This window comes from Nicotiana sylvestris, chromosome 5, assembly GCF_000393655.2.
Source record: "Nicotiana sylvestris chromosome 5, ASM39365v2, whole genome shotgun sequence".
Lineage (NCBI taxonomy): Eukaryota > Viridiplantae > Streptophyta > Magnoliopsida > Solanales > Solanaceae > Nicotiana > Nicotiana sylvestris.
Window position 1 is genome coordinate 124771746 of NC_091061.1, and position 21548 is coordinate 124793293.

The window sequence follows — 21548 nt, forward strand, 5'->3', positions numbered from 1 at the left end:
ATCAAACGACGACGGATTAATATTTCGACAAGTTTGAAATAAAACCCTTTAAGGCCAAGGCCTTAGCAAAAAAGAAGAGTTCGAGCTTGATCGAACGATGACGGTTTAATATTTCGACAAGTTCTAAATAACACCCTATAAGACCAAGAGCCTTCGCCAAAAAGAAGAGTTTGACCTTGATCGAATGATGACGGGTCAGTTTTTTGACAAGTTCGAAATAACAACTTTTAAGGCCTAGGGCCTTCGCCAAAAAGAAGAGTTCGACCTTGATCGAACGACGACGGGCTAATATTTCGATAAGTTCGAAATAAAACCCTTTAAGCCAAGGGCTTTCGCCAAAAAGAAGAGTTTGAACTTGAATGAAAGACGACGGGTTGATATATCAACAAGTTCTAAATTACACTATATAAGGCCAGGGGCCTTTACCAAAAATAAGAGTTCGACCTTGATCGAAAGATGACGGGTCAGTATTTCGACAAGTTCGAAATAACACCCTTTAAAGCCAAACGCATTGGCCAAAAAGAAGAGTTTGACCTTGATCGAATGAGGACGAGTCAGTATTTCGACAAGTTCGAAATAACACCCTTTAAGCCAAGGGCTTTAACCAAAAAGAAGAGTTCGACCTTGAATGAAAGACTAATATTTTGACAAGTTCAAAATAATAGCCTTTAAGGCCAAGGGCCTTCGCCAAAAAGAAAAGTTCGACCTTGATCGAACGATGACAGGTCAGTATTTCGATAAGTTCGAAATAACACCCTTTAAGGCCAAATGCCTTGGCAAAAAAGAAGAGTTTGACCTTAATCGAATGAGGACGGATCAGTATTTCGACAAGTTCGAAATAAGTCCCTTTAAGGCCAAAGGCCTTTGCCAAAAAGAAGAGTTCGACCTTGATCTTAGGATGACGGGTTAATATTTTGAAAAGTTCAAAATAACATCCTTTAAGGCCAAAGGCCTTCGCCAAAAAGAAGAGTTCGACCTTGATCGAACGACGACGGGTCAATATTTTGACAAGTTTGAAATAACACCCTTTAAGGCCAAGGGCCTTAGCGAAAAAGAAGAGTTCGACCTAGATCGATCAATAATGGGTTAATATTTCGACAAGTTCAAAATGACAGCCTTTAATACCAAGGTCTTTTGCCAAAAAGAAGAGTTCGACCTTTATCGAATGACGACGGGTCAGTATTTCGACAAGTTCGAAATAACATCATTTAAGACCAAGGTCCTTCACCAAAAAGAAGAGTTCGACCTTGATCAAACGACGACGGGTCAGTATTTTGTCAAGTTCGAAATAACACCCTTTAAGGCAAAGGGCCTTCGCCAAAAAAAAGAGTTCGACCTTGATCGAAGGACGACAGGTTAATATTTCAAAATGTTCGAAATAACACCCGTTAAGGCCAAGGGCCTTCGCTAAAAATAAGTGTTCGACCTTGATCGAACGATGAGGGATAATATTTCGTCAAGTTCGAAATAACACCCTCTAAGGCCTAAGGCCTTCGCCAAAAAGATGATTTCGACCTTGATCAAACGACGACGGGTTAATATTTCGACAAGTTTGAAATAACACCTTTTAAGGCCAAGGGCCTTCGTCAAAAAGAAGAGTTTTACCTTGATCGAACGATGAGGGATAATATTTCGTCAAGTTCGAAATAACACCCTCTAAGGCCAAGGGCCTTCGCCAAAAAGAAGAGTTCGACATTGATATGACGAGTGGTCAGTATTTCGACAAGTTCGAAATAACACCCTTTAAGGCCAAGGGCCTTCGCAAAAAAGAAGAGTTCGACCTTTAACGAACGACGACATGTTAATATTTTGAAAAGTTCGAAATAACACCCTTCAAGGACAAGGGCCTTCGCCAAAAAGAATAGTTCGACCTTGATCGAATGACGACGGGTTAATATTTCGACAAGTTCAAAATAACACCCTTTAAGGCCAAGGGCCTTCGCCAAAAAGAAGAGTTCGACCTTGCTCGAACGACGATGGGTCAGTAATTCGACATGTTTGAAATAACACCCGCCAAAAAGAAGCGTTATACATTGATCGAACGATGATGGGTTAATATTTCGACAAGTTCAAAATAACACCCTTTAAGGCCAAGGGCCTTCGCCAAAAAGAAGAGTTTTACCTTGATCAAACGACGACAAGATAATATTTCAACAAGTTTGCAAATAACACCGTCTAAGGTCAAGGGCCTTCTCCAAAAATAAGAGTTCGACCTTGATCGAACGGCAACGGGTCAGTATTTCGACAAGTTCGAAATAACACCCTTTAAGGCCAAGGGCCTTCGCCAAAAAGAAGAGTTCAACCTTGATCGAACGACGACAGGTTAATAATTTGAAAAGTTTGAAATAGTTCCTATAATGCCAAGGGCCTTCGCTAAAAAGAACAATTCGACCTTGATCGAATGATGACGGGTTAATATTTCGACAAGTTCAAAATAACACCCTTTAAGGCCAAGGGCCTTCGCCAAAAAGAAGTGTTCAACCTTGATCGAACGACGACGGGTCAGTATTTTGTCAAGCTCGAAAAAACACCCTTTAAGGCAAAGGGCCTTCGCCAAAAAAAAGAGTTAGACCTTGATCGAAAGACGACAGGTTAATATTTCAAAATGTTCGAAATAACACCCTCTAAGGCCAAGGGCTTTCTCCAAAAAAAAAAGTTCGACATTGATCGAATGACGAGTGGTCAGTATTTCTACAAGTTCAAAATAACACCCTTTAAGGCCAAGGGCCTTCGCAAAAAAGAAGAGTTCGACCTTTAACGAACGACGGCATGTTAATATTTTGAAAAGTTTGAAATAACACCCTTTAAGGACAAGGGCCTTCGCCAAAAAGAACAGTTCGACCTTGATCGAACGACGACGGGTTAATATTTTGACAAGTTCAAAATAATACCCTTTAAGGCCAAGGGCCTTCGCCAAAAAGAAGAGTTCGACCTTGATCGAACGATGATGGGTTAGTAATTCGACATGTTTGAAATAACACCCGCCAAAAAGAAGAGTTATACATTGATCGAACGATGACGGGTTAATATTTCGACAAGTTCGAATTAACACCCTGTAAGACAAAGGGCCTTCGCCAAAAAAAAAGAGTTCGGCCTTGATTGAATGACAACGTGTCAGTATTTCGAAAAGTTCGAAATAACACCCTTTAAGGCCAAACGCCTTCGCCAAAAAGAAGAGTTCAACCTTGATCGAACGACGACGGGCTAATTTTTTGACAAGTTCGAGATAACACCCTTTAAGGCCAAGGGCCTTCGCCAAAATGAAGATTTCAACCTTGATCAAATTATGATAGGTAAATATTTCAAATAGTTCGAAATAACGATGACGGGTTAATATTTCGACAAGTTCAAAATAACACCCTTTAAGGCCAAGGGCCTTCGCCAAAAAGAAGAGTTTTACCTTGATCAAACGACGACAAGCTAATATTTCGACAAGTTCGCAAATAACACCGTCTAAGGACAAGGGCCTTCGCCAAAAAGCTGAGTTCGACCTTGATCGAACGGCGACGGGTCAGTATTTCGACAAGTTCGGAATAACACCCTTTAAGGCCAAGGGCCTTCGCCAAAAAAGAAGAGTTCAACCTTGATCGAACGATGACGAGTTAATATTTTGAAAAGTTTGAAATAATTCCTTTAAGGCCAAGGGCCTTCTCTAAAAAGAACAGTTCGACCTTGATCGAATGATGACGGGTTAATATTTCGACAATTTCAAAATAACACCCTTTAAGGCCAACGGCCTACGCCAAAAAGAAGAGTTCGACCTTGATTGAACGACGACGGTTCAGTATTTCGATATGTTTGAAATAACACCCTTTAAGGCCATGGGCCTTAGACAAAAAGAAGAGTTCAACCTTGATCGAACGATGACGGGTTAATATTTTGACAAGTTCAAAATAGCACCCTTTAAGACCAAGGGCCTTTGCCAAAAAGAAGAGTTCGACCTTGATCGAATGACGATGGGTCAGTATTTCGACAAGTTCAAAATAACACTTGTTAAGGCCTAGGGCGTTTGCCAAAAAGAAGAGTTTGACCTTGATCGAACGACGACCGACTAATATTTTGACAAGTTCGATATAACACCCTTTAAGTTAAGGGCTTTCGCCAAAAAGAAGAGTTTGACCTGGAATGAACGACGACGGGTTAATATTTCGACAAGTTCGAAATAAAACCATTTAAGGCCAAGGGCCTTCGCCAAAAAGAAAAGTTTGACCTTGATCGAACGATGACGAGCTAATATTTTGACAAGTTCGAAATAATACCCTTTAAGGCCATGGGCCTTCTCCAAAAAGAATAGTTCGACCTTGATCGAAGGACGGCGGGTCACTATTTCGACAATTTCAAAATAATACCCTGTAAGGCCAAGGGCCTTCTCCAAAAAGAAGAGTTCGACCTTGATCGAACGATGATGGGTCAGTATTTTCTGAAGTTCGAAATAACACTCTTTAAGGCAAAGGGCCTTCGCCAAAAAAAAGATTTCGACCTTGATCGAAGGACGACAGGTTAATATTTCAAAATGTTCGAAATAACACCCTTTAAGGCCAAGGGCCTTCGGCAAAAATAAGAGTTCGACCTTGATCGAACGACGACGGGTTAATATTTCGACAAGTTAAAAATAACACTTGTGAACACCTAATTTTTGACAACATTTAATTTTTTATCACTTCTTTTATGTAAATATTTTAGGGGGTTTTAACCTACTATTATTTTAGCTTTATTACACTTTTTATTATAGGATAAAAATACCAAAAAAATTAAAAGCTGAATTATCACTATTAATATTTTTATTATTATTTTTTTTTTTTTATTATAAAAAAAATCCGAAAATATTATTTTTAAAAAAATAAAATAAAATTCGGGAATGATTTAAAAAATAAGAAAAAGGGAAGTATTGAATAAAAAAATATAAAAGTAAAATAGGTGGAATTCTCTTTTAAAAAAAGTAAAAGAATGTAGAAAATTAAAAAAAATAAAACGTTTTGTGGAAATTTTAAAAAATTAAAAAGTAAAAGAAGGTTGGAATTAAAAAATAAATATAAAGGTATCTGAAAATTTAAAAAATTTAAAGTAAATGAAAGTAGCATTTTTAAAAGAAAAAGGAAAAGAAAGTGGTTTGTTTTTTTTAAAGAAAAGTTAAATAAAGTGAGATTCTCTTTTAAAAAAATAAAAAGTGGGATTTTAAATAAGATAAAAGTAATTAAAGTTGGAATTTTAAAAATAAAAGTAAATAAAGGTGGGATTTCTTTTTCTAAAAAAATAAAAGCAATTTGTAAGTGGGATTTCTTTTAATTAAAAAATAATAAAATAATAAAAAAACAAATCTGAAAAATTTCGAAAATTTTGCTATAAATAGAACAGAAAATCTAGGAAGAAGGGGGTTCAAAAAATAGGAAAAAATAGAGGAGAAGAAAAAAAAAGAAATGGGGCGGAGATAGCAGTATACACTCGATATACACGCTGGATACACTGGATATACAGGGGCAGAATTCATTTTGGAGAGAGTAAAAAAGATAGAACCAAATTTTCTGAAATATTGAGAGTGGAAGAACACCAGAGAGAGTTAAAATCTAGAAAGAGAAAACAAAGATAGATTTCCGGACTATTTTTCTTCTCCATTTTTACTGGTTTTTTCCGTGTTGCTGGGATTTCTGGATTGAGGTGTTGAAGCTACTGTGTTGGGCTTTCTGCTGCTGTATTTTGCTGTTTGTTGTTGCTGATTGCTTACCCCATTTTTCTATTCTACATACCAGATATTCTCTTGAAACTATGTTGGAAATGAAGCCTGATTAAGTTTGTGTAAAGATCTGTGAACCGAGCTGGAGTTTAAAGGAAAAACATTAAGTTCTTATTGTAATTTCTGCTCGATGCTGCCATTTTATTGTTCATGCTTTCAGTCTAGTTTATTTTGGATATTTCATTCCTAGATGTATATTTGATTTAAATGTTGGGTGAACTTATTTTGAATATAGGTGATCCAGGAATGTTGTAAACCTCGTATAATCATGTGTTAATTGAAGATTATGATCCTTAATTAATTAGTTAAGATTGGATGTACATTTCATGGTTGTGGTTCAAATTACAAGTTTAGACCCTTCATGTGGTTGGTCGAGTAAGCTTGGTTTGGGTTTATTTCCTACTGTCCATTTTAGATCTGTTCCTATATAGCTTGAAATACAGCACAATGGTTTTAGAGTTGTCTTTCAGTTCTGTTGTTGCTCATGTATGAGCATTTTTTTTTATCTTAAAATGGTTTTTGAATGGGGTTTGAGCTTGGTTTTTGGCTTAAAATTTTCAGATTCAGATTAACCTTTCATATTTAGGTTTTCTTTGGCAAGTTTCCATGACATGTGGTATGTTTTAAATATGTTATGCTTGAATCAGAATTTAATATAAACTAGGGGGAAGGGACCTTTGAGTTTTGTTAATTGGTGAATAATTTGTGTAAAGGTGTGTTGTTGCAACTAGGATTGTATCTTTATTTTTGAACCTATGTTAGCATAAAAATATGCTTTGCATTTGATTCAAAGATTATCAGTATTTGTTCAATCCCAGAATTTCTTGAATGATGCAATTTGCTTCAAACATATTTGTTGGGTCGTGTATTGGGCTACCATCATTTGCCTAATTTTGATGGTCTTCCCCTTCCCCAATCAGGGTGCCAAACTGGGCTTCAAGTTGAGCCCAGTTATTTCACACGCTGAGCCTGCAGTAATGGGCAACCAGACGTGGGTTTTTGACTAACTCGGCCTTTCCACAATCAAATTTGGGTGGTCTGCTACCAGTTCATTTTTTTAATTAAATTATTAGTTTAAGCTTTGGCATAACATAAGTAGGAATCCCTTTACGTTCTTTGATGAACTAGTCACGTCCTTTTAATTAAAGTCGGGTGCGCATTTATGTGACCAAAATCCAAATCCCAACGATGTTAAAGTATGTCCAAAAACCACGGGTGCATTTATGTGACGTGGTTCAAGACTTGTTTTAATGACGTTGCAATTTTCTTTAAAAATGAATAATAGCGGTTATGGTTAAAATTTGCACATAGGTTCATAATTGTTAAAATCAGATAATTTAAGCCAAATATAACAATTGAGCGACCGTGCTAGAACCACGGAACTCGGGAATGCCTAACACCTTCTCCCAGGTTAACAGAATTCCTTACTCAGATTTCTGGTTCGCGGACTGTAATGCAGAGTCAATCTTTTCCTCGATTCGGGATTCAACCGGTGACTTGGCATACCATAAATCTCCTAAGTGGCGACTCTAAATCTTTAAATAAACGAATCCCGTTTCGATTGTCCTTTAATTGGAAAAACTCCCTTTACATATACCCTTTTCCGGGGTGTAGGAGAAAAAGGAGGTGTGACAGCTCTGGCGACTCCGCTGGAGATCGAACCTAGAATCTCTGGTTTAGGGTTCAAGAATTCGAGCTTAGAAAGATTGTTATATTTGGCTTTATGTGATTTTTTTTACATGTTTGGGCCTAATGTGCTAAATGATGCTTTTACCGCTTTGATATTATCTGAACTGTATATAAACTGTGCCGAAACCCTTCTCTTCTTACCTTTGAGGATGTGCTTACTGGTTCAGACTCCCTATTCTGTTAGTGTCATACCCTGAAATAAGAAAGAGGCCGGATAAGTTACAAAGCCGAACGATCTCGTGGGTCCCCGGTACGTTGCCCCCTCCTCGACTCGAGTTGTCCGCTCGGGTACACAGTCTATAACAAATACCTAGGCTTTGAACCTAGAATAACTCAACTTCATGCCGGATCCCTAGTAGGAACGTTTGTTTGCATCACGTGCATTTGAATTTGGAGGCTCAACACAGGGGTTGGGTCTGTCTAGGACAGGTGTACCAAAAATGAAAAAGACCATCCTGATGCATCTTACTTGCCACTTGTGCATTTATTTGCTTCGGACATGCATGCTAACCGACTTTTAAATGTTTTGAGGAAAGAGAAATAACAGTATGAGGGTTAAAAAGAGTTAATCGGCTGTTTTAAAAAAAAAAAGAAAAAAAAGAAAAAAAACAATGTCCAAATAGTGTCGAAACTCTGAGAAAATGAAAAAAAAACAAAAATATAGTTTTATTTGCCAATAAGGGTCTTGTTTTCAAAAATAGTTTATTTGCCAAAACTACGCACGGTCTGATTCATATGGGGACATGATACGTAGGAAATTTCTATAGGATTCGACCACCACTAAAAAAGAAGAAGGGAAAAAGAAAAAATAAATAAAGAAGGATAGAATAAAGGAAGCTTAAAAAAGGGGCACAATTATGAGAGGCCAGAATGACGCACGCAAATGAAGCAAATGCATGATGGAAATGGTTAATTGCCTAGGTGCATTGCATCCCAACGTGTAATTGCATATTTGTTAAACTCTAAAAAACTAACAAGTTTGTTGATTACCAGAGAATTCAAGTAGTCAGTTTATTTAGAGGATACTGGCACATTAGCATTACCAAACCAGATCAAAGGGACCAATACCAGAAATCATGTCTATTCTAGATGTCGACACTAGTGTTGAGGTAGAGGAGTTGGACATCTATAAAATGAAAGAGGAGATGCTCAAGCTTAAGCAACAGATGACCGAAATGTACCAGGCCTGGTCCAAAGGGCAATCACCGCCAGCTTACCCTGCTAACCCTGCTTTTACCCCACCATTAGCTCAGTCTTAGGATCCTCCCGCCACCGACCCAGGTTTTCCCATTTATCAGCACTACCATGGCACTACTTCCCATATGCCACAAGCTCCACCACCAAAATTTGTTCCATACCCTCCTCCGCCAATCACCCCTGTCTTTGTGGCATCTCCACCAACTGCACTCCATAAATCCCCGAGTGAACCTGTGTTCCAAGCACATGACAACCAGTATTATCCCCCGGAGCTTACCTTCAAAGCGCCTGGAGCCTATCCACATGATCCGCATTCTGACCTACCGGAGAAAGCAGAAAAACTGGCCAGAAATCCTGAACAGGAAGAGAAGTTTAGAAAAATGAAAAGCATAGAGCAATCCTTCAGGGATATGAGAGGGCAAGGAGGTCAGGTAAGCGTGGCTTACAAAGATCTGTGTTTATTCCCGAATGTAAAACTACCGACAGGGTTCAAAATGCCCAAGTTCGACTTGTACAATGGACACGGTGATCCGGTGGCTCATCTGAGAGGTTTTTGTAGCAAGATGAGGGGAGCGGGCGGAAGAGATGAATTACTGATGGAGTATTTCAGCCAAAGTTTGAGTGGATCGGTGCTAGAATGGTACACCAGGCAAGATCATAACAGGTGGTACACATGGGACGATTTGGCCCAAGCATTCGCTTGTCACTTTCAATATAATCTTGAGATCATTCCGAACCGACTGTCCCTGACCAAACTGGAAAAGACGCACAGTGAAAGCTTTAGAGAGTATGGTTTCCGGTGGATGGAGCAAGCAGCAAGGGTAGATCCCCAAATGAAAGAGAGCGAGATGGTTGATTACTTTTTGCAGGCTCTGGAGCCAACTTACTTTGGTCATTTGGTGTCCGCAATTGGCAAGTCTTTCAATGAGGTTGTAAAAATGGGAGGCATGGTCGAGGAGGGGCTTATGTCCTATAAAATCATGAGCTATTCAGCAATCAAGGCAACCACTCAGGCCATCCAAAGCGACACTGGGGGTGTACTTGGGAAGAAGAAGAAAGAAGATGTCACGACTGTTGAGTCCGGAGCCTGGTTCGGATCTAGAGGCCCGTCACCCTGCTATATCCAACCACGACCCTACCACCAAAATTACCCCCATATTCCATATAGCCCTCCACAACATTACTATCTACCGCCAGATCCCCATTTTTCCGTCCATCATGCACAAACTTATACCCAAACTCCGCCACCCGCGCCATGGCGTACGCCGGCTCCACAAAATCCATACCCAACTCCACAAAACACATATCCACCTCCAAGGGCCTACAGAAATCCCCCTGGGATAGGTTTCCGACCAATCCCTGCCCTCAAGAATGAGAGGTCACAGAAGCAAAATACTTTTACTCCACTGGGGGAATCATATACCAGTCTTTTCCACATATTGAGGCAGTTGGGCATGTTGAATCCAATTGAGCCTAAAATGCCAAATCCTCCCCCTAGAAATCTTGACCATTCGGTAAGTTGTGAGTACTGTTCAGGGGCCCCAGGGCATGATACAGAGAAATGTTGGAAGCTGAAAACAGCTGTGCAAGAGCTTATCGATACTCATCGGATCGAGGTTCAAGTACCAGAAGCACCAAATATTAATCAGAATCCACTGCCAGCTCATCATTAGACACACATGATTGAGTTGATACACAAAGAGGGGGAGCCCAGGAAGCTCTCACAGACGGTAATGATGATCCGTTCCAGCGAAACCAACTCAAAGGAAAAAGTAACCAGTGGGAAATCAGTGGTCCAATTGAGAGGGGTAGATAATAAGCCAGCTGTGGTAACCGAGAGACGGTCATCGAGCCTTATTGTAGTGAAACCCGAGAAAACCTGTTGTGGTCGTCAAGGGTGCTCGCACAGAGCTTGTTATTATAAAACCGGTAACTCAGATTCCAGTGATCAACAAGGCTGTTCCTTGGAATTATGAACGGGTGACGGTGATTTACAAAGGGAAAGAAGTCAAAGGTGTGAAGCCCAAGGTCTAACTCGTTCGGGAAGGTGTTTTATCCCGCTGAGTTAAGAAGGGCCAATCCAGTAGCAACAAAGAATCCAGTTACCGAGGAAGAGGCGGAATAATTTTTAAAGAAAATGAAGGCGCAAGATTACTCCATTGTGGAGCAGTTAAAGAAGACCCCGACACAGATCTCATTGTTATCCTTGTTGATCCATTCAGATGAGCACCGCCGGGTATTGATGAAAATTCTGAACGAAGCCCATGTTCCGGATAAGATCTTTATGAACCATCTGGAGAAAATAGCAAACAAGATTTTCAAGGTCAACAGGGTCACTTTTTCAGACGATGAGTTGCCCGTGGAGGGTACAGAACATAATAGAGCCCTCTATTTGACTGCGAAGTGTGAAGACTCGGTAGTCACTCGAGTACTGATTGATAATAGTTCCAGTGCCAATATCTGTCCATTGATCACATTGAACAAACTGAAGGTCGATAGTGACAGAATTCACAAGAACAATATCTATGTTCGAGGGTTTGATGGTGGTGGTACAGACACAGTGAGTGACATCATACTTCAATTAACAATTGGTCCGGTCGAGTTCACCATGGAGTTTCAAGTGTTAGACGTGGCAGTGTCATATAATCTTCTGTTGGGGCGACCCTGGATTCACGCCGCCAAAGCAGTGCCTTCCATATTACATCAGATAGTAAAATTCGAGTGGGATAGGCAAGAGATTGCAGTACATGGGGAAGACAATACAAGCACCATAAGTGATGCCATCATACCCTTCATAGAGACTGACAATGACAAGGGGCCGTGGGTTTACCATGTTTTCGATACGGCTTCAATGGACAAAAGTTCCCGAGGGTGAAAGCATCCCACTTCCCAAAATAGCAGCTGCAACTGTAATGGTAGCCTCAGAGATGTTGAAAAACGGGTTTGTGCCAGGCCAAGGTTTAGGGGTTAATCTTCAGGGTATTGTTCAACAAGTTTCTTTGCCCAAAAACCTGGATACCTTTGTGTCACGCCCCAAACTAGGGGAGGCACGACGGACACTCGATACTGTATTCGATCGAGTTAGCCACTAAACATACAAGCTAACTAAACTAGGGGCCCAACAGATCGGGCAACACAACATCTGAAATACTAAACCTGGACCATTAAGGTCATGACCTGAATAACAATAAGCCATATAAATAAAGGTAGACGAGCCAAAATAATAAAGTACTAGCTGGCCAACGAGGCCGCGACTGGAGACATACATGCCTACACACACACACACACACACACACACAGATATATATATATATATATACATGCCAAGCCTATGGGCTGGAGACTGGAAGCTGTAAAAAGAAACCCAGAATACTGTGTCCACACTAGCCTCTAAGAGTGTCATAAGCACTGTCGAGACAAGGCCCCGACTATACCCAAACTGTACAACAAAAGTAACCATCTTATGAAAGCTCCAGGAAGAGGTGGAGCTTACCAACTCACAGCTGAACCCCGAAATCCTAGCGGATGGGTCGATCAGAGTCCCTACCTGGACCTGCACGCACAAAAAAAAAAATGCAGTGTCCCCAGGAAACGGGACATAAGTACGAATAAAAATGTACTGGTATGTAAGAAAGAAAGTAGAATCATACGTAGCTGATGAAAAAAACGTATTAGAGATACCACCTGACACTGAAACTGTGATAGCCTCCATGGCTGACATCTGACCTCATGGTAATAAAATATGAATGGTATGCTCGTGTAATCGTATGTCGTGAATACATATATATTGATGCAAATGCATGACATATCCAACCAAATGCTAGCAATGGTGGTCTCTTCCGGTAGCTAATCGGTATCATATTGCCAACCTGTGGCCATCTGTACAATATATATAGTTTTTCGGGCAAATAGGCCCCTTACCTCCGATTATAGCTCGAAGTCCATGCATAAAATGTCATGTATGATATGAAATTTGAATGCACATAATAGGCCGTAACAAGAACGTAGCCAACCTTGGCTCACAGGTACTCTTATTCTCATAATCTCATAATCTCATAATCATCTTCGTATTGCATACAATTGTCTCGTGGAACCTCATATGTTTTCTTTCTTTTGAATAAGCTTGGAAACTTAACTCGACTTTTAGAAAGATAACTTAACTCTAAAGAGGTTGATAAAAAGATTAAGGTGCTTCACTTAGTCGTTATACCTGATTTCTTGATATTTAGTAAAAGAAAGTATTTTAAAAAAAAAATTAAGTGTCTTAGTAGTTTAAACATAAAAATTATATTTGAGATTTTTGGAAATCGACGTGTCACTTTAGATATTTTAAGATACACTTTAACAAGGGAGAATGACTGATCGCAAATACTAAATGCCTTTATTTTCTAGTTACACAACCCAAAGACGAATAAGAATTCACATATATAGACATATAGTTAAGAAAGTCGACAAAATGACATATATAGATGTCGAATACCCTATTTAACCGAATGAGTGGAATATCTACCTAATAGCATCATGAAAATACTTCAGCTACGATCCCAATGCCTTTCACAGAAGGTCTTTCTAGCAATAGAATAGTAAAATATCACATTTGATGTCTTAGGAATTTCCCAGAATTTGTGCTAAAAGGAATGACGAAGCTTAGCCTTAACATACCTTTCCAACGAACGTCCAAATGCCTGTAGTTCCTTCACAAAAGTTGTTCCTTATGTCCTAAGCTTCGAAAAAACTATATATATGCAGCTTATACGCACCTATAAATAGTTCATAATTGAGTTTAAATCGGCAGATTTTCCATATGAACCCTAACTCGATGAAACGTCCGTAGAACTTTGTAAAAATGATCATAAAAGAGTCCCAAGATGATTACCTTGACAAACCAAGTATAAATCTTGAAGAACCAGCAAGAACAACAAATTCCTATCTTCCAAGAATAGCTCCAAACACAGCTAATAGAAGGGGGGAAACGATTGCAAAGCGTAGAGATTGAGTTTCTAGGCACGAGGACAAACTTTAACGGTAGAAATCGTTAAAAACGTACCTTAATCACTCTAGACCACTATGGAACCCTCTCTTCAGCTCCCTGAAATGTTTTTAGGTCTGAAAAGTTGAATTTTCTGACGTATACTTCTTGTTTGACCCAACCCGGTACGCGACCAGCTTTCAGCCTGGACAGTCCGCGGTAAAACAGTCATAACTTCTTACTACAATGTCTGATTGATGTGAGGTTTTTTTGGTACGAACTAGACTCGTAGACCTTCAATTTTATAGGTTATGGGTCCCATAACTCTTTATATATTGGGAGAAATGATCTGATATAGTTGACCCAAAGTTTAGAAAATTTAGTAGAGAAATTTACGATAACCTTTGCCGACCTTTATTTCGCAACTTGCTTGATTCCAAAACTTAACATGTGACCCGTGTGATATTATAATACCTCATAACACATTATTCTTAGCATATTATACACTCTTGGTCTTATACAACATGTGTCAATTAACTTAAACCTTCCGAACGCGTGGGGTGGCACCCGAGCCATTTCTTTAACCATGAACCTTTGTTTAAGTGATTCCTTTGACCTACAGCTTTAGTTTAGTTCCTTGATATTACCACATATTTTCATTCTTATTCTCCAAATGTGCTACACCCAATCATATATACCTAATATAACCATGCCACGTTACGTATATTACGTAAGAGAAAAAAAAACATGGGGTCTCATAGCCTCCCCCTCTTAAGAACTTTCGTCCGCGAATGGGTCAAGTCAATTCCTTTGTTTCATTTTTTTCCCGCTAATACGTTTTTTACAAGGCTATATTTGTTACATTTGCAAAGCATAAATCAAATTCTGAAGATTCCAACTACTAGGCTTCATATAGCTATCTCGCAATAAGAAATTTAAATTGCACTTTCAAGTCATTTAAAATCCAATTATGTTGCTGTAAAGAAATAATTGCCAATTATTTAAATGCGACTCACGTTAAGTCGTAAATAGGTGGGGGTACTTCTTCCTCAGCTTCCCAGGTCATTTCCTCGATGTTGTTATTTCGCCATAACACCTTCACGGAAGCCACTTCTTTAGTTTGAAGCTTTCTTACCTGCCGATCTAAAATAGCTACTGGTACCTTTGCGTAAGATAAGTCTTCAGCAATGTGAATATCCTCAATGGGCGTAATACGTGAAGGATCTCCAATGCACTTCCGCAACATAGATACATGAAACACAGGATGGACTGCTTCCAATTCTAAAGGCAAATCAAGCTCGTACGCCACCCTACCAATCCTCCGAATAATCTTATACGGTCCAACACACCCGGGGCTGAGCTTCCCCTTCTTTCCAAATCGCATGACGCCCTTCATAGGTGATACTTTCAGGAAAACCCAATCTTCCACATCAAACTCTAAGTCTCGTCGTCGAACATCTGCATAAGACTTCTGCCGACTTTGTGCTATACACAGCCGGTCTCTAATAAGTTTTACCTTTTCCATTGCTTGCTGGACTAAATTAGGACCTAGCAACTCTGCTTCCCCGACCTCGAACCAACCGATCGGCGACCTACACTTCCGCTCGTATAGTGCTTCGTAAGGGGCCATCTAAATACTAGCTTGGAAGCTGTTATTATAAGCGAACTCAATAAGAGGTAGATGATCATCCCAACTTCCTTTAAAATCTAGTACGCAGGCACGTAACATATCCTCAACTGTCTGAATAGTACGCTCTGCCTGTCCATCAGTTAGCGGATGAAAAGCAGTGCAAAGATTTACCTGCGTGCCTAGACCCTTCTGAAAAGATTTCCAAAAATGTGTTGTAAATTGAGCCCCTCGATCAGAGATAATAGATAATGGCACTCCGTGAAGGCGAACAATCTCTCGAATATAAAGCTTGGCATAATCTTCGGCTGAATATGTCGTCCTAACTGGCAGGAAATGAGTAGATTTTGTAAGCCTATCAATAATTACCCAAATAGAATCATACCTCCGTGGAGTGCAAGGTAAACCAGTGATGAAGTCCATATTTATCATGTCCCATTTCCATAATGGAAGTTCAATACACTGAGTTAGGCCTCCAGGCCTCTGATGTTCGGCTTTAACTTGCTGGCAGTTGGGACATTGGGCTACCATCACCGCGATATCTTTTTTCATTCCATTCCACCAATAGATCTATTGAAGGTCCCGATACATCTTTGTCGCTCCAGGGTGAACTGCATATCTAGAATAATGGGCCTCCAAAAGAATCTTGGCGCAGAGCTCTTCGACTATTGGTACTCATAAGCGGCCCTGGTATCTAAGGATTTCATCTCCAGTTAGCTCAAATAAAGGTTTTCTCTGCTGTGGAATACATTCCCTCAGTTATATAAGCTCAGGGTCCTCGTGTTGTCACTCTTTCACCTTAGTAACCAAAGAAGATTTTGCTGTATTCTGAACGAGAATGCGTCCACCCTCTGCGTCTACCAAACGCACCTGCAAATTAGCTAGCTGGTATAGATATTTGGTCATCTTGACCTTATCAGCTTCAACATGGCTTAGACTGCCCACAGACTTCCGGCTAAGGGCATCAACAACAATATTAGCTTTGCCGGGATGAAATAAAATATCAACATCATAGTCCTTTAGTAACTCTAGCAATCTTCTTTGTCGTAGGTTCAGCTTCCTCTGTTTAAACAAATACTGAAGGCTCTGGTGGTCGGTGAAAACATCAGTATGAACCCCATATAGATAATGCCGCCAAATCTTTAGGGAGAAGACAACTGCGGCTAACTCAAGATCGTGCGTAGCATAGTTCTGTTCATGTTTCCGCAATTGTCTGGAGGCGTACGCGATAACCTTACCATGCTGGATTAGAACACAACCTAGGCCAATTCTAGAGGCATCACAATATACAAGATAACCCTCGGTGCCATCCGGAAGAGTCAAGACAGGTGCCATCATAAGCCTTTTCTTTAGCTCCTGAAAACTTTGTTCACATGCCTCAGTCCACTAAAACTTAGCTCCCTTATGTGTCAGTTTCGTCAATGGTGCAGAGATAGAGGAAAATCCATCCACAAACCTTCGGTAATATCCTGCCAAGCCTAAAAAGCAATGAACCTCTGTCGTATTCATGGGCCTCGGCCAAGTCATTACAACTTTAATCTTTTGGCCATCAACCTTGATACCATCACTGGTAATAACATGACCAACAAAAGCTATAGAAGTTAGCCAAAATTCACATTTAGAGAATTTAGCATATAACCTGTAGTTCTGGAGAGTCTGCAATACAGTTCGCAAGTGGTCTGCATGCTCGGCTTCCGATCGTGAATATACCAGGATGTCGTCAATAAACACAATCACAAATTCATCCAAGAATGGTTTGAATACCCTATTCATAAGATCCATAAAGGTTACTGGGGCATTTGTAAGCCCGAAAGACATGACAAGGAATTCAAAATGGCCATACCTCGTCCTAACTGTTGTTTTTGGGATATCAATATCCCTGACTCGTAGCTGATGATAACCGGATCGCAAGTCGATCTTCGAAAAGCATTTGGCACCTTGTAACTGGTCGAACAAGTCATCAATCCATTGAAGAGGATACTTATTCTTGATAGTGACTTTATTTAGTTGCCTGTAGTCAATACACATCCGCAAGGAGCCATCTTTCTTTCGAACAAAGAGCACCGGAGCACCCCATGGGGATGTACTTGGCCTAATAAAGCCTTTATCAAGAAAGTCCTTCAGTTGTTCCTTCAATTCCCTTAGCTCTGCAGGAGCCATTCTATAGGGAAGAATGGATATAGGTTGCATATCAGGAAGCAAATCTATAGCAAAATCGATTTCCCTTTCGGGGGGAATTCCTGGAAGCTCGTCAGGGAATACTGTCGGGAATTCATTCACAATAGGAACCGATTGAAGAGTCGCTGGCTCCTTATCTATATCTCTGACATGAACCAGATGGTATATACAGCCTTTAGCAATAAACTTCCGAGCCCTAAGGTATGAAATAAACTTACCCTTTGGCGTGGCTGCATTACCTTTCCATTAAAGGACAGGCTCACCAGGAAAATGAAATTGGACCAGCTTTGCACGACAATCAATATTGGCATAACAAGCTGCCATCCAATCCATACCCATAATGACATCGAAGTCTAGCATAACCAATTCAACTAAATCAACAGAGGTTGGACGGTCATTAATTAACACTGTACAACCTCGATAAACATGATTAGCTACAATAGAGTCCCAGCTGGCGTAAACACCTCAACTGACTGTGGCAACAACTCAGATCTCATGTCAAGCTTACCAACAATAAATGTAGTAATATATGAAAATGTAGAGTCAGGATCTATCAATGCATAAATGGCATGAGAATGTATTGTAAATATACCTGTGACAACATCTGGGGATGCCTCTAAATCTTGTCGTCCTGTGAGCGCATAAAAGCGGTTCTGGCCACCACTAGAACCTGAGGTGTCTCCTCCACCTCTCCCCCTAGCACGTCCCAGAGTAGACTGTGGAGCTGGTCGGGGAGCACGGACTGATGGTGAAGAGGCTGCGGTGGATCCTGAAGGCTGAGCTAGTGCACCTCTGCCTAACCCCGGGCACCGGCTAATAAAATGTCATGTCTGCCCACAATGATAACATGCACTCGAACCCTGTTTACACTGCCCGGTATGCAGCTTACCGCACTGAGTACATGGAGGAGTAGGTTGTCTCATTTGTGCATAACGCTCCTGTCGACGGCCCTCAGGCTGGCCTAAGCTCTGCCCTAATCCTGACTGAATATAACGATCAAACTGCTGGCCCTGCATCTGTGGTGGGAAACTACCTGCTGACTGAGGTGGATATCGATGGAGTGGGGGCCTAAAATCACCTCGTGTCTCCCTATAAGACCCTATAGTACGAGCCCTCTTACTCTGCTCCCTATCCCTGCGAGTATCACGAATCCGACGGGAAAAGTCCTCTGTAGTCTGAGCGAAAGCCTGTATGTGGGAAATATCTACATCATCCGATAACGATGCTACCCTACAGTCCCTAATCAGATGATCCCCCAAACCATCCACATAATGATGAACTCTAGCCCTCATGGTACGTACGATATCTGGTGCATACCTCGCCAAAGAATTAAACTTATGGCTATAATCCCTCACACTCATATCCCCCTGCTTCAGGCTAAGAAACTGGTCAAGACGGGCCTCCCGAGCCTCCCGTGGCAAATAATGGGCTATAAAGGCCACAGAGAAGTCCTCCCACTCTGCTGGCGGAGCATCAGGTCCTCTAAATCTCTCCCATGCTACATACCATAGGACGGCTACATCACGTAGTCGAAAAGAAGCCAACTCCACATCCTCGGTGACGGAGGCATGCATCACCCTCAATACTCTATACATTTGGTCTATAAAGTCCTGGGGATCCTCAGTGGAACTGGATCTTGTAAATACTGGAGGGGCCAAGTGAAGAAACTCTCGTACCGTCGAGCTTCCTGTCCAATCTCTCCGGGCACCTGCTTCCGACTCTAGCTATCGCTCATGAATAGAAACCATCCTAGTCAGCAACTGAACTGCCTCCCTCATCCCCTGCTCCCCAATCTCTTATGGCGGAACAACAGGTGCTAGAGGTCCTGTGTCTCTAACTGCCTCAGGTACTAATAGCATCACAAATATACTTCAGCTACGATCCCAATGCCTTTCACAGAAGTTCTTTCTAGAAATAGAATAGTAAAATATTACATTTGATGTCTTAGGAATTTCCCAGAATTTGTGCTAAAAGGAAGGACGAAGCTTAGCCTTAACATACCTTTCCAACGAACGTCCAAATGCTTGTAGTTCCTTCATGAAAGTTGTTCCTTATGTCCTAAGCTTAGAAAACACTATATATACGCAGCTTATATGCACCTATAAATAGTTCATAATTGAGTTTAAATCGGAAGATTTGCCATATGACCCTAACTTGACGAAACGTCCGTAGAACTTTGTAAAACTGATCATAAAAGAGTCCCAAGATGATTACCTTGACAAACCAAGTATAAATCTTGAAGAACCAGCAAGAACAACAAATTCCTATCTTCCAAGAATAGCTCCAAACATAGCTAATAGAAGGGGGAAACGATTGCAAAGCGTAGAGATTGAGTTTCTAGGCATGGGGACAAACTTTAATGGTAGAAATCGTTAAAAACGTACCTTAATAACTCAAGACCACCATGGAACCCTCTCTTCAGCTCCCTCACTATTTTTGGACGAAAATGAAATGTCTTTAGGTCTGAAAAGTCGAATTTTCTGACTTATACTCCTTGTTTGACCCGACCCGGTTCGCGACACACTTTCAGCCTGGACAGTCTGCGGTAAAACAGTCATAACCTTTTACTACAATGTCGGATTGATGTGAGGTTTTTTTGGTTGCGAAGCAGACTCGTAGAACTTCAATTTTATATGTTATGGGTCCCATAACTCAATATATATTGGGAGAAATCATATGATACATTTGACCCAAAGTTTAGAAAATTTAGTAGAGTAATTTACGATAACCTTTGCCGACCTTTATTTCGCAACTTGCTTGATTCCAAAACTTAACATGTGACCCGTGTGATATTATAATACCTCATAACACATTATTCTTAGCATATTAGACACTCTTGGTCTTATCCAACATGTATAAATTAACTTAAACCTTCCGAACGCGTGGGGTGCCACCCGAGCCATTTCTTTAACCACGAACCTTTGTTTAAGTGATTCCTTTGACCTACAACTTTAGTTTAGTTCCTTGATATTACCACACATTTTCATTCTTATTCTCCAAATGTGCTACACCCAATTATATATACCTAATATAACCACGCCACATTACGTATATTACATAAGAGAAAAAAAAAACATGGGGTCTCATAGTCTCCCCCCCTTAAGAACATTCGTCCGCGAATGGGTCAAGTCAATTCCTTGGTTTCATTTTTCTTCCCGCTAATACGTTATTTACAAGGCTATATTTGTTACATTTGCAAAGCATAAATCAAATTCTGAAGATTCCAACTACTAGGCTTCATATAGCTATCTCGCAATAAGAAATTTAAATTGCACTTTCAAGTCATTTAAAATCCAATCATGTTGCTGTAAAGAAATAATTGCCAATTATTTAAATGTGACTCACCTTAAGTGGTAAATAGGTGGGGGTACTTCTTCCTCATTTCCTCCTCAGCTTCCCAGGTCATTTTCTCGATGTTGTTATTTCGCCATAACACCTTCACGGAAGCCACTTCTTTAGTTTGAAGCTTTCTTACCTGCCGATCTAAAATAGCTACTGGTACCTCTGCGTAATATAAGTCTTCAGCAATGTGAATATCCTCAATGGGCGTAATACGTGAAGGATCTCCAATGCATTTCCGCAACAAAGATACATGAAACACAGGATGGACTGCTTCCAATTCTGAAGGCAAATCAAGCTCGTACGCCACCCTACCAATCCTCAGAATAATCTTATACGGTCCAACATACCTGGGGCTGAACTTTCCCTTCTTTCCAAATCGCATGACGCCCTTCATAGGTGATACTTTCAGGAAAACACAATCTTCCACATCAAACTCTAAGTCTTGTCGTCGAACATCTGCATAAGACTTCTGCCGACTTTGTGTTCACAGCCGGTCTCTAATAAGTATTACTTTTTCCATTGCTTGCTGGACTAAATTAGGACCTAGCAACTCTGCTTCCCCGACCTCGAACCAACCGATCGGCGACCTACACTTCCGCCCGTATAGTGCTTCGTAAGGGGCCATCTGAATACTAGCTTGGAAGTTGTTATTATAAGCGAACTCAATAAGAGGTAGATGATCATCCCGACTTCCTTTAAAATCTAGCACGCAGGAACGTAACATATCCTCAACTGTCTGAATAGTACGCTCTGCCTGTCCATCAGTTAGCCGATGAAAAGCGATGCTAAGATTTACCTGCGTGCCTAGACTCTTC

General features: G+C 40.5%; 2 protein-coding genes across 2 annotated transcripts; both read right to left on the reverse strand.

Annotated features, from left to right (window-relative positions):
• Positions 1 to 14598: 14598 nt before the first annotated feature.
• On the reverse strand, positions 14599 to 15216 carry LOC138869268 (uncharacterized). Its single transcript, XM_070146871.1, has one exon. The coding sequence runs from the start codon at positions 15214 to 15216 to the stop codon at positions 14599 to 14601; it is 618 nt and encodes a 205-aa protein (XP_070002972.1).
• A 1383-nt stretch (positions 15217 to 16599) lies between these two features.
• On the reverse strand, positions 16600 to 21115 carry LOC138869270 (uncharacterized). Its single transcript, XM_070146872.1, has 5 exons — positions 20867 to 21115; positions 18281 to 19115; positions 17984 to 18187; positions 17866 to 17941; positions 16600 to 17536 (listed from the first exon to the last, which is right to left on the reverse strand). Exons 1-5 carry the CDS (start codon positions 21113 to 21115, stop codon positions 16600 to 16602), a joined length of 2301 nt encoding a protein of 766 aa, XP_070002973.1.
• Positions 21116 to 21548: the final 433 nt, after the last annotated feature.